This window comes from Betta splendens, chromosome 10 (assembly GCF_900634795.4).
Source record: "Betta splendens chromosome 10, fBetSpl5.4, whole genome shotgun sequence".
NCBI classification, from domain to species: Eukaryota; Metazoa; Chordata; class Actinopteri; order Anabantiformes; family Osphronemidae; genus Betta; species Betta splendens.
The window spans coordinates 2,857,191-2,870,823 of NC_040890.2; the positions used below are offsets into that span (position 1 = coordinate 2,857,191).

Below are 13,633 nucleotides of genomic sequence, written 5' to 3' on the forward strand. Positions count from 1 at the left end.
GGGTGGTTCTCCACAACCTCATAGAGTTTGCAATGAAGGCCCTTAGAGTTCTGTTGATGTTGTACAGCTCCAAGCATTCATTGATCCATGTGTGTGGCATTGAATCATAGGCTTTCTTGTAGTCGATCCAGGCTGTGCACAGGTTGGTGTGTCGCACTCTGCAGTCTTGGGCGACTGTTCTGTCTACCAGGAGTTGGTGTTTGGCTCCTCTGGTATCCTTACCAATGCCCTTCTGTGCTTCGCTAATGTATTGACCCATGTGCCCACTTATCTTAGCTGCGATGATGCCTGACATGAGTTTCCATGTTGTGGAGAGACAGGTTATTGGTCGGTAGTTGGATGGGACTGTACCCTTTGAGGGATCCTTCATTATCAGGATCGTTCGCCCTTCGGTTAGCCATTCAGGGTGAATCCCATCCCTTAGCAGCTGGTTCATTTGTGCTGCCAGGCGCTCATGGATTGCAGTGAGCTTCTTTAGCCAGTAGGCGTGGATCATGTCAGGGCCAGGTGCTGTCCAGTTTTTCATACCTGAGACTCTTTGTTGGATGTCTGCCACTGTGATAGTCACTGGATTCTGTTCAGGGAGGTTGCTGTGATCTTCCCTCAGATCCACCAGCCACTGTGCATCGTTGTTGTGTGATGCCTCCCTTTCCCATATCCCTTTCCAGTACTGTTCAGTTTCCAGCCTTGGTGGGTCTGCTCTGCTGTTATTACCCTGCCATTGAGAGTACACTTTCGCAGGTTGTGTTGCGAACAGCCGGTTTATTCGTCTGGCTTCGTTATCTCTGGTGTATCTCTTTAGGCGGCTGGCCAAGGCTTGTAGCCTTTGCTTGGCAGTTTCGAGTGCTTCAGGTATGGGCATCTGGCTGTACCTCTTGGGCATCGGTCTTTTCATTGCACCTCTCTGGGCCTCTGTCATTTGGCTCACTTCCCTCCGAGCTGCCTTGATTTTTGCCTCCAACCTTTGTTTCCATGGTGGGTATTGTTTCTGTTTCTGTATTGTTTCTTATTGTTCTTGTTTTCTGTATTGTTTCTTTTATATATATATATATATATATATATATATATATATATATATATATATATATATATATATATATATATATATATATAAAACTGACTAGAACAAGTCTTTCAACAAAATTCAGAGGAAGTATTCACAGAGATGTAGTCATGCGTAAATTGCCTGTTAGCATAGTTACAACACTGTTTTAACTTTACCAGTTAAACACACACATCCCCCAAACGCTTTCGCAATTAAAGCATGAGTCAAAATCAATAGTGTCATAATTCATGTTTCTTAGTTACGTTTTTAGTCATGTCCGGTTTTATTTTGTTCCCACTTCCTATTTAGTTCCTTACCCAGTTAACCCAGCTTCACTTCCGGTTCTTGTTAACACCACCTGCATGTCATCAGCAATTAATCATCCAGCATTTAAGCACCACCTCTCACCCCAGTACCTTGCTAGATTGTCTGCGTTGTTCCTGACCAGCATTCCAGCGTTCCTAGTACTCTTGTCTATCGTGTTGGACCTTGCCTTCTTACCTATCCTGCCTCTTGCCTAACCTATGACAGGCCTGTGCCGTAAGATGACCATCGCCTGTATTCTGACTTTGTCTGTGCCTACTCCATTTCTGCTGATCCTTTTTGCTGCCACAACGTGTATGACCTCTGCCTGCCTGACCATGATTATTAAACTTCTGATCTTAACCAAGCCGACGCTGTGCATTTGGGTCCTTCCTCCATCGTCTGTTTGTGACAAATAGCTTTTGCAGAATGTGTTTCAACTGCTTTAGCTTTTTCCTCATCCCCCTTCATATCCTGTTGCTCAATGGTATAAGTTCTTGACTTGGGAGTAATCCACTTTTGATTCCCATTGGATGCATGTTTATGCATTCAGTTCTTAATATAGCTAGAGATTTCCTTCAAATAAACAAAGTTATATATTTAATATATCAGCAACTTTCAGCTCTATTATAAAAGGGTCATCTGTGACTAGTCATTCACACTGTTTTTACACTTTAGCAATTAACCACACACACTTTTCAGAATAAAAGCACAAACTCAGATCTTCAGTTTTATATAGCAATATTTCTGCTTTCAACTGGTTCATTATGATTTTATTGTATGACTATTTTACAGTTTAGTAATTAGGCTTCCTATACTTTCTCCATATCCTTTTAAAAATAAAAGCTACAATCCAAATCTTTAGACTAAATAGCACATGTTCTGCTTTTGACTGGGTAATTATGATTAGTTAATGACACTACATTATTGTTTTGCTATTACCTGCACTTGCATGCTTCATTCAATGCTCGAAATTTTCCAAATTTAAAGCTGCAGCTGTTTGAAACATTTCCACAACTTTCAACTACTCTCCTAGCTCTTGAGCACTATTTACCTTTTTTAATACATTCAGCTATATTTCCTCAAATTCACCAATCCTTAACATGCTTCCTTTATTTTAGCGTTTTTTAAATTCAACTTCTTCAGCTTCTTCTGAAAATATTTAGCTCTGTTTAAACAACTCCCAGTTTTGTTCAGTTACATTCATCTATACTTTATGTGCTTAAGCTACTTTCAGATATGTTTCAAATGTTTGAGCTATTATCAGCAATTCTTCAGCAATACATTTAGCATGGAAGCATTCACTGTGCATTTTCCTATGGAAATGCTTTATCTAGTTATTAGTATTATTATTATTCCGTACGTTTTTCTTCATCTAACTAGTCATGCATAATTTCAGCTACAGAAACCACATACATACAATATCAAAATATTCAGCTTTTTGAGGAGAAGTGTCCTTCCACTTATAATATTCATATCTTTCATATTTTTCAAGTTATTAAGCTTTTTTCATAAAACTTTCCCTATTGAAATGAATGTAAAAAGCATTTTCAAATCTTTTTCAGCTTTGTCTTTCAGCTTTAACTACTTCAGCATACTTTAAGCTAAAGACGCCATTTAAACTACAAAGCAATCTTCAACTATTATTTTGTTCTGCTTTTTAATATCTTTAATACTTTCTGATCTTTACCAGTTTATATATCGGGTGGTTTTTGAGGAATTCTCAGGTGTTCCATTATTGTGTATTGCATGAGCTAGAGTGCGTGATGTCACAGCTAGAATGCGGGACACATTTTTTTAAGCAAGAACTTCTGTCCTTAACTCATCACTACAGCCACAGTTTTCACTCTATGAACAAAATATTCTCATTCGTAGTCATACTTCTATTCTTTTTAATGGTGTGTCTGGTCAAGCCCTCAGACCTATACTTTAATCTGTAGCTGCCTCAAAGCGCAGAGAGTTCCAGAAATCCTCCTATAGGCTCTAATGCATTTCTTTGTGAGACTTTTCAGAGAAACACAGAAGTACAAGATTTTGAAATTACGACTGTGGCCACAATGTTTAGTCTTCAAACATAAAACTCATGCCAGTTGCTCATTAAAGCCTCTGCATTCAAAAAGTAAAAAGTTGTTAGCTATTATGGTTTTGCTGTAACAAGCCAGGGGTGCAACTCTGCTTTCACAGCGCAGAATGGAGCTGATTTTCCTGCCTTTTGTCTCAATGATAACGGCGCACGGCGCAGCTGCAGCTTTAAATGACAGGTCAAACTCCTGATGCTCATTGTAGCAACTCTATTCATATTACTTAAGTGACCTGAACCATCTCTAACTATAAGCTTTGTCAAAAAGGAAGGTTTTTTGTTATATTTACGTATATTGTGTTTTGCTGTATTTTCAGAAGTTCTTTCAATTTCAATTTCAGCAAATCTTTTTCAACTTTCCTCAATTTGAAATTCAACTGCTTTAGCTTCTTCTACAAACATTTAGCTCTGTTTAAACTAATTTTCTTTAAATATCTAAAAATCTGCTCTTTACATGCTTCAGCTATTTTTAGCTGTCTTAAGTGTTTTAGCTACTTTTAGCAATTCTCCAGGAATACATTTAGCATGGCAGCATTCACTGTGCATTTTCCTATGGAAGTGCTATGTCTAGTTATGTATGCTATTGTATTTGCTATACAACACATGTGAAGGCACTCACGTCCAAAAATACCTTGAGTAGACAAGGGAACTTTTGAAGAATAACAAGAAATAAGAAAGAATAAGAACAAGAAAAACTTGAATATTTCGTTACTTTCATTACAAAACAAAACAAAAGCGGGAGTGACTGTCTCACTGACTGCTTGTGTTTGGGAGTGAGTGAGAAATACTGGAGCGGAGTACGTGAAGTGACTGACAGAGACAGCGGCTGTTCGGGCTCGAGCGTGAAAAGTTAAACCCGAAATCGAGCAGGGAAAAAATCATTTGCCTTCTCCAGGGGCACTTAGAACTGTGAAGGCTCAGGACACAGAGTTGCAGTCTTACACACCTCTCTGCATGTTCTCTACAGCCTTCACTTAGTCTTTGTTATCGCATAGAGAATATGTCTGCTCCCGTTTACCTAAACTATACAAGTCAGAAACAAATCAAAAACGAGTGACTTACCAGAATTTAATATACATCAAAACAGTTCCTCTTAAAGAACAAAGTAACAGTAAGTTGATAAAGTGTGGTTTATTAAATAGCAGATCTCTCTCATCTAAATCCTTGCTATTGTGACTTGATAGGTGACCATCACATAGATCTGTTCTGCCCCACTGAAACCTGGCTGCAGCAGGATAATTATGTTAGTTTAAATGAGTTGACTCCAAAGAATCACATCAACTACCATGTTCCTAGAAGTACAGGTCAAGGTGGAGGAGTAGCAGCAATTTATATCTCAAATTTACTAATTACTCCTAAAGTTCTGCCTTTAATCACCTCAGTTAAGTTGCAATAGCCATAGACTGCTGGGAGACTTGACTTATACAACGAGCTCCTCTGTTTCCTGCAATCTCTTCTATCCAATAACCTCCCATCATTGTTCCATGTTCAACTAACCTAGTCTCTTTCTCTCCAGTAGTTGTGCTTTTCCCAAGCTATCTCTTTCTACCCCACTCTGTCCTCACCTACAGGTATCATCAGACTCAGAGCTATGTGTCTGTGATGGGCAGCTGCAGCTTCAACCACCCTGCCTGTGTCCAGTCCCTGGTCCAGCCATTCTGCCTGGGTCTGTTGTTGCTTGTTGTAGTTGTTGCTGTGCTTTTCTCTCTGTCTATCCCCTCGCCCCAACCGGTCAAGGCAGACTGGTTCTACTGGAGGTTTTTTCCTCATTAGAGAGGGAGTTTTTTCTCTCCACTGTTGCTGTCAAATTGTAATTAAAGGCTTGCTGTATATGGGATCTGTTGGGTTTAGATGTGTAAGGTCTTAAACCTTACCTTGTAAAGTGCCTTGAGATAACCTTGTTTTAGTTTGGCACCATATAGATAAAACTGAATTGAATTGATAAGGTTAAAATTCGCTGTGCAGAGCTTTAAGAGGAACTGAATATCTGCTACAGATGTTAACAATCGGACTAGTATTTGTTCTGTGTCATGTCTATGGACTATAATTCTATAAGTCATCTAAGGTTTAGTGGTCACTTGGGGTTTGTTGTTTTATGGCTCAAAGAAATGTGCGTCCTGGGGTAAGAGCTACAGTACAGGTGACAAATGGAGTTTACTTTTGAGCACTATCAGGTTTCTACAAAACTAGATGAAAACACAGAGCATCACAAAAAGGTTATAGTACAAACATCCTGTGCAGACATCCTGTGCAGAATAAAGGGCTCAACTACTCTTCCACTTCACTGCAGTCATATAAATATGGAACTAATGAGAAGACAGATTCTGGGATATTCAAACCATAAAAGATGCCTCAGCACTCTGCAACTTTGTTTGCGCTGATGTTAAGAGCTCTACTAACAGCCCTAGAATATAGCACAGCCAGTACAACAGTTTACCCAGACGCACCAAGCCTGTAGTACAATAACCCCCTCACTCCATATACTGTGAAGCCACAGTCCTGACAACTTAAACTTAAATTTGCATGACTTGATTACAATAGGAAATCCGCTTAACAAACCAGACCCCCGGTGTGTTTCACAGACGTGGAGAAATTTGAAGACCTCGTTCGGCTTAAAAATTGTAATCTTTTACAGAACAGATTTAGAGCATTTGAACACGTTTCACACAGAAAAGCAGCTGCCTGGTGAGCACTTATACCTGTTTCTTTTCCCTTTGGTAAAGAGAAGATTTAGCGTGGCCAAGCCCCATCTAACAGCAGCCACTAAAAACATTCCTTCGGACGTAATGAGCAGAGCTGCTAGTAAATTCACAGGTAGACAGACTGAAGAGCCGCAGGAAGGTTCTCATATTATGGTTTTAGCCCATAGAGCCAGGAAATGCCCAGGGCAGCATTTACAGGGAGTTGCTAAAAGAAGACCCGCTCATAATAAAAGGTCAGTCATCTCGGGAGTTCGTAAAAAGCGGAGCTCCGCTGTAAAGAGCGGGGATATTTTGTATCCCCGCTCTATATTTTATACTGATCATGGCACTGTTACAGGAGAAGTCTTCAGAATGCGTCATGTCTGGGCTGGATTTGTTTTCATGCCACTTTTCACAGCTAAGCATAGAGAAAAAAAAACAGTATGTGGAGATTTTCCAATCTCGTCCAAAACATTAATAAATAAATAAAATAAATAAACATAAATAAAACCTTATTAAATTTTACATAGCAGCGAAGGGGGAAGGTTTCCTCAAAGAGACGCTGCTGTTTTCAAGGTTGAAAATTACAAAAGCAGACAAAACCGTCTGGCGCGGTTGTGGGCACTCTCCTCTGAATACAATATTCAGCCAATGCGACGTGACTCTGTGAGATCGTCTGATTCTGTTGATTTAAGAATTAAACTCACAAGAGCCAGCAACGCCTTCTGTTTAATGCATGCCGCAAACACTGATTATAAACTGCAGTTACTAGGAGTTTCTCTGTTTGTGAAGTAAGTGACGGTGTCCCCCAGACGCATAGGACACTTGTCGGCACTGACCAACACTCTGTGTCCTCTCTCCCGGGTCAATGTGAAAACATTCTCTATACCACTCAATTACAGAATATGCATGCAGGAAAACCTTTTCTGGGTACTTTATCAAAATATGTGGTTATAGGGCTGGTTAAACATGAGGCTTTTGCAGAGAAGTACAATGTACCCTTTCAGATTTATAAACGCTTCAGCCAGATTTTGAACACGGAGTCCCTATCAGAGAGTATTACAGCTTAATCACAGCTACAGGATGACACCTGAAAGACCAGCCTCTGTGTTTCAACGGAAGAGACTACGAGCAGGGCTATACACTATTAATGTGGCGCCGGAGGAGGAAGGCGGAGCTCTGCCGCCTTTCAGGACAGGCACCTTACACCTGAAAATGCGCTTTAGAGCGGCTGTGGCACAGATGACCACACTAGTTGTCTATGCCTGCTACGATTCAATTCTAGAGATTGATTAAAAAAGGAACGTTTTAGTTGATATTAGTTGATAGTTGCTATTCGGAGAAATAAACGGAATTCAGCTGGAAAACATTCTGCATCCCTTATTGGGAGATGTATTCCAAGAAGTGTGGGCCTCCAATGAGCTGTCTTTACAGGCATTTAAGAGATCAGCCTACCTACAGTATAATAAACACCGCGTCACCTGCCGAGGGAACAATGGCTCTCACTAACCCTCGAAGAGACTGCAGAGGCCAAGTTCTTTGACAGCAACAGGTTTGCTCCCAGACTGTTCTTACTATCCTCAAAACTTACTATCCTTATCTTGAAAATAGCATCTGCATAAGGAGAAATGTAATGTTCTGTTAGAGATTTGAAATGTGTTAATAAAACACTCCCATTAGATCCACAAATACATTCCTTCTTTTCCTTTGGTCTCTCCCATCAAGGGTCACGACAATGATTCATTATTTTTCATCTACTGTAACTCTGTTTCGAGCATCTTCTACTCTGACACCAGCCAACCTCATGTCCTCTGTCAACACATCTATGTAGCTCCTCTTAGGTCATCCTCTTGCCTGGCAGATCCGTCTCAAAGAACTTTCTACCAATACATTCACTACTCCTCCTCTGTACGTGTCCAAACCATCTCAGTCTGGCCTCTTTGACTTTGTTGCTAACACAGGCAACATGAGTCGTCTCTCTGATGCGCTCCTTCCTAATCCTGCTGAGTACCCTCAGCATATTCATCTCTGCTTCCTTTTCCTCACTGCTTTCCTCTATAACCTCTGATTTAGTTTCTTTCATCTGGAAGCTCTCCCTAAACACCCAGAGCCTTCTTAACCTCTGCCCAAATTCATCGCAGGTTTCTTCTTCTTCTTAAACTTGGTCTTCTTCCTTCTTTTTACATACTGTACCAGCATGCAGTGCTGTCTGATTACGCTCTCTCCCACCACTATTTTGCAGTCACTAACCTCTCTCAAATTATCTTGTCTACATAGGATGTAGTCCACATGCATGCTCTTACCTCCAATCTATGTCATTCTGTGTTCCTACTTCTAGAAGTAAGAGTAAGCCATTTTCATCGTTTTGGCAAAGACCACCACCATCTGTGCTTCTACAGCGAGGAATACTTGAGTAAAACAGAACGTTTAATAGCTCGTAGTCAGACAGGCGAAGGTCATACACAGCGCAGGCAAAACATGTTTTGGTAAGGTGCAGGCAAAAAACTTAGTCAATGACAGGCAATAGTCAAAACACACGGCAAGGTTCTCTCAGAGGCTAGGCAAAAAACAAGGTGAGGTCACAAGACTGGGTAATGTACAAGCTCAAGACACAAATAATGCTGGAACGCTGGCTAGGAAACACAGACAATCTGGTGATTTGATGTGGCAATGGCTGAGGCTTAAATACCGGCAGAATGATTACAAATGAGACACAGATGAGTTAATACGGACCGGAAATAAGGCTGGATCTGTTTAGCATGGGTACTGAAACAGGAAGTAGTAACAAAGTAAAACCAGAAGTAGACAAGAATCGTGACTAAATGACTGAGTCCATGACAGACCATTGCTCAAACTCTCCCTTCAGAATCACTGCCTCATTTCTCTTTCTATCCACACCATAGTAGAACCTTTTGTATCCTCCTTCAACACTATGCACTTTGCTACCCTTTCACCTCATCTCCTATACTTACATCTACACTCCAAGCCCTTCCTGACTCAACCCCAGGCTTGGGATCTGACCAGAAGTCAATGGCTTGCAACCCCTGTGGCTACATTGACCTGTAAATGCATTTCACTAGGTCACATATAAATGGTGTATATAGAGCCATCCAAAATATAAGTATTCTTTCTGTCAGACTTTATAACAAATACTTATAACATGGTGCACATTTCTACCACACTGCCACAATTATTCTTATAATTATTGTGTATCTATTTCTTCTATATATATCTCTATATGTCTTTGTGCTGTTGCAACATGGTAATTTCCACATCGTGGGACAATAAAGGTATTCTATTCTATTCTACCCTTTTTTTAACGCAGATTTGTCCATCCTTGTTTTCGTCAAGTTCATCAAGTGCATCTGTACTTTGAGTGCTGTGCACAAAAACGAGAAACTAACAGTGGCCTTTGGCTACAGTCATAAGGGCAACAATGGCCCAGAAGCTCTTGAGTGGTACAAGCAGGAACTAGAGGTGTTCCAGCAGAAACAGGCAGCTCCTATTGGCCCATGAGAATGTAGATTGTTAAATCCTCTATCTATGCTACGAGCTTACAAGATGCCTAGAGCCTTATTAGACTTGAAATTCATAGATATTTGAGAAGTTACTGTGCCTTGTTTGGTACTTGAGTATGATATTGAGCATTTCATTGCCAGTGGTTTTGGAGAATCATATCTATAGCAACACAAGAACTATGCAGTGTTTTTAAACATACATGTAGGTGGAGACGCGTTTTTTTTCCAAGTTTACCACTGCCCTTGTTGTCACATGGTTGGTACACATAGATTTAACGTATAATAACTTGGTTAAGTGTCTTTCCAGAGATTTGTGCAGCCAAAAGTGTATTTGTAAAGATAATTGTGATTCATAGTGCGAAAATAATATATGGATTACTGCTGTACAAAGGAGCTAGAAGAATGTCCATTTCAAATGTTTTCGAATAAAATCTAATGTGAAAACTTTTTATGCAAAGACCTAATTTCTCATAAAAAAAAAAATAGTGCATGTGGGAGGAGCAACAAGCACCTTTTTGTGTATTTACCGGTGTTTTAGGTTGTTGTCAGTAGGCTGTTAAACAAAACAGTGCTTGTATTGAATATTTGTATAGGGCGCATGTTGGGTCAGTACTGTTACAAGCCTGTTTTATCATAAGTAGGTTGATAAACCAGTTTATTAAGGGTCCGATGTTACTGGTACTGGTGGTTAAGGTGTGAATTGCTCGACACAATAGACTTGGCTAGGCTTGAACCACACCCGGGTCTGAAAGGTTAATTCCCAAAATGTAAGTTCCATGAATCTAGTTTATTTGGTTGAATTATTAGGTATCACATAATCAGTGCTGTGCGGTGAGGTTCATGGCTGGTGAGGCACAAAGTCCTCTGGAGTAAGAGTTTACAATCATAATACCTTAAAATTGTTTGTTTTTCATTATTTTAATTGTCAGAATGCATATTAATACTGGCCACATTTCACATTTGGTTCCTTCAGAGAAGCCTTTGGGCTGAGTCTGGGTTGTTGTATACCAATAACCTGCAAAAACGCAGCAAGCTAATCTAAGTTAGCACTAGCTCATGGCAAACTACATGTGACAAGCAGACGGCCAACACGAAGCCTCGTAGTTGGGATGGACCGATACAGATACTTGTTGACAAGGTTATTTTCCATAAACCAACTGCAGAGTTTGGCATTTAACAACATTCAGTTCATTTGTACATAGTATCATCAGTATCATGTAGTCAAGTTAAGCACAAGCATTTGGAAGTATTTCCTCTTCTAATTCTGGATGTGGAGCCGTTTTTCTTGGAGTGTCCTCCATCCCTCCGGTTTCATGCAGCCCTCAAGCTGAGGCCGTTTCTCCTCTTTTTAGCAGTTTTAGCAGCTGCTGCACCCCCAGCTCCTTGTCCCGCCCCCCCCATTGTTCATGCTCCTGCTGAGGTTAATGGTACCTCTTGATCCCTCAAGAGGTTGGCTCAACACCAGAGGCTTCTGAGACTTTAACTTGTGGGCCACAGTCATAAAAATGGCCTCCACATGGTCGTTGTTCCCTCTGCCACAGCGTTCGTTGTCGTTGTTGTTGGGGTTTTTCGCAGATGTCTCAAACAGAGGCATGGAGTGGACGTCTGCGAACTGCTGTGCCACATCCGTGCTGACCTGGATGGAGTCTTGGAGGTCGCACTTGTTACCAACCAGGATCCTTGGCACCTCTGTGCCCAGAGCATGCTGCTTGCACTCCTCGATCCAGGCGGGGAGGCTGTGGAAGCTCGCTGCGTTCGTAACGTCATAGACAAAGACAACTGCATGCACGTTGCGGTAGTAGTGCTGCACCATGGACTTCCTGAAGCGCTCTTGGCCTGCAGTGTCCCACAGCTGGATCTGTGGACGACAATGGAAAACTGGAAATCAATAGAACCACAATGCTTCTAACAGGAAGTGTCATACAAATTAAAATCTATAGAACTGCCTGCTACTGCTAAATCTAGTCAATAGTCCTTTGTCAAAGGATGCTGAAAAATTAATATAACCTATTAGTTATATTGTTTTTTTTGTGAAGTTGTGATGATTCATTAAGATGTTGCCCGAAAAATGCTGAAACCAAGATTCTGACTGGAATTAACAAGAGACTGTCCTACTTTAGATTCTCTTCGACTCAACTTGGAAAATTCTTATTTTCCTTACTTCTCCATCATGCAACACCTTGCAGACCTCAGACAGAAGAATAAAAGCAGAGCCTTTAGCCACCAAGCTCCTCTTTGGAACCAGCTTCAGTTCAGGTTGTAGCAGACACTGTCTACTTTTAAACTCAGTTTAAAACCTTCCTTTTCAATAAAGCTGCTAGTTAGAGATGGTTGAGGTCATTGTGAACCATGGTTCGGTTTGGATGATGGGGGTCTCCTGTAGTTTCTTTACTTTCCCTCTACTACCCTCCACCTCCATCCCACCATTGCAGATCATTAAATTGGCTTCTCTCTGCCTTTCTATAGATTTCATCAAACTCTGTGTGTCTTCGTTGTACAGCGGCTGATGCCACTGACCTGCCTGTATTGTACTTGCTTCTATCCCATCTTTCAAACAATCAAGGCAGATGGCTGCCCATCCGGAGCCTGGGTTTGCTAGAGATATTTTCTGATTCTATATAATTGTAGTTTTGTCTAATTGTAGTGTTGTAAACTTTACTTAGTAAAGATGTCTTTAGGTGTTGCAATGTGCATGTGTTGTATCAGTCAGTGAGACAGTGGCGGAACATTTCACACAGTCAGTTTAATAAACTCCACTGGTTCCTATTGTCCGCGTGGGACATGGAGCTTCCAGTTCGAGTCATGACTTGTACACAAAAAACAGTAAATTACGTCATATTATTATATGCTTAGTGTTGTCCCCAGACCGACTGGACCGTGTTCAGCTGTAATGTGTCTGCACAACCTTGATTTTCTCGCTTTCGATCTCCACCAGCCTCTCCCTGAAGTCCACCCCGATCGTGGCCTCCGTCTTCTCGGGGAACTTGCCGGCGCAGAAGCGGTACGTGAGGCAGGTCTTCCCGACCCCCGAGTCCCCGATCACAATAATTTTGAATATGCGAGTCCTTGGCGGCGGGAGCGTCGAACCCGTCAGAGAGCCAGGAAATTCAACCGTCGCCCCGAGCTCAGCCATCGCAGACGGACGTCAGGCTGGGATATCACCTAGGAAGGCTCCTGGCGGGAAGGTTACTGCCGCCTTAGAGGAAGGTGTTCGCAGGTTCGGATCCGTCCCTAACAAAGAGCCACTGACATGGAAAACACACGCTGCGTTTATTCGTACAGAGGTTTGTCAGGGAACAAGAGCATCCCGGTAAACACCCTCAGACGCGAAGCCACGTACAATGTTGTCCAAAGAGATTTCCTTCTCGCGAGAAAAGGGTTTTTGAAGCGTTCAACGTCCCGTGGAAAATATTGTAAAATCGAGGTTCCTAAACGATATACAAAATAGAAAGACATAATAAAACCATTTACGCAATGACGAGAGAGCTAGAGACGATTATAAACTTGACAAGCTATTGTGGTAATTATACAGTGGGACAATTCTATATGTTTTGATATTTATATACATAATGTTTTACTAAATATGCTCTAATCATATGACCTTGATTATTTTTAAATAGGCCGTACATAAAAAGTATTTTTATTAATGTGAAACATTATTAGTGTTTCATATCAATAAAAGACATTCTTAAAATACATTTACAGTAAATATTGTTTTTATGACGCAAATTAAAAATCTTGTGGTTTTGACACAGACAAAGACCACTGACGGTCTGACCAATAAACATGCTGTGTGTGAGTCACCTGTCAGCTAGGTCAGCCTAATTAACACAGCTTCCACTACCACATTGGACAAGTGTGCCAATCATCTCTTTCTCATTCACTAAAAGATGTAAACCATCTAATGTTGAAATGTGAAACGTCCAGTTTAACCATCAGCTCTCTTCCTAATGCATTTATAGGGCACCAGTTACACATGAAAGCATCTGGGGGTCAACAATCTTGT

General features: G+C 41.0%; 1 protein-coding gene across 1 annotated transcript; it reads right to left on the reverse strand.

The window, feature by feature from the left end:
• Positions 1-10,526: 10,526 nt before the first annotated feature.
• rab33ba (RAB33B, member RAS oncogene family a) lies at positions 10,527-12,996 on the reverse strand. The gene is made up of 2 exons (XM_029165560.3): positions 12,533-12,996; positions 10,527-11,485 (listed from the first exon to the last, which is right to left on the reverse strand). The coding sequence occupies exons 1-2, from the start codon at positions 12,758-12,760 to the stop codon at positions 10,985-10,987; spliced, it is 729 nt and encodes a 242-aa protein (XP_029021393.1). The 5' UTR covers positions 12,761-12,996; the 3' UTR covers positions 10,527-10,984.
• Between the last annotated feature and the right edge of the window lie 637 nt (positions 12,997-13,633).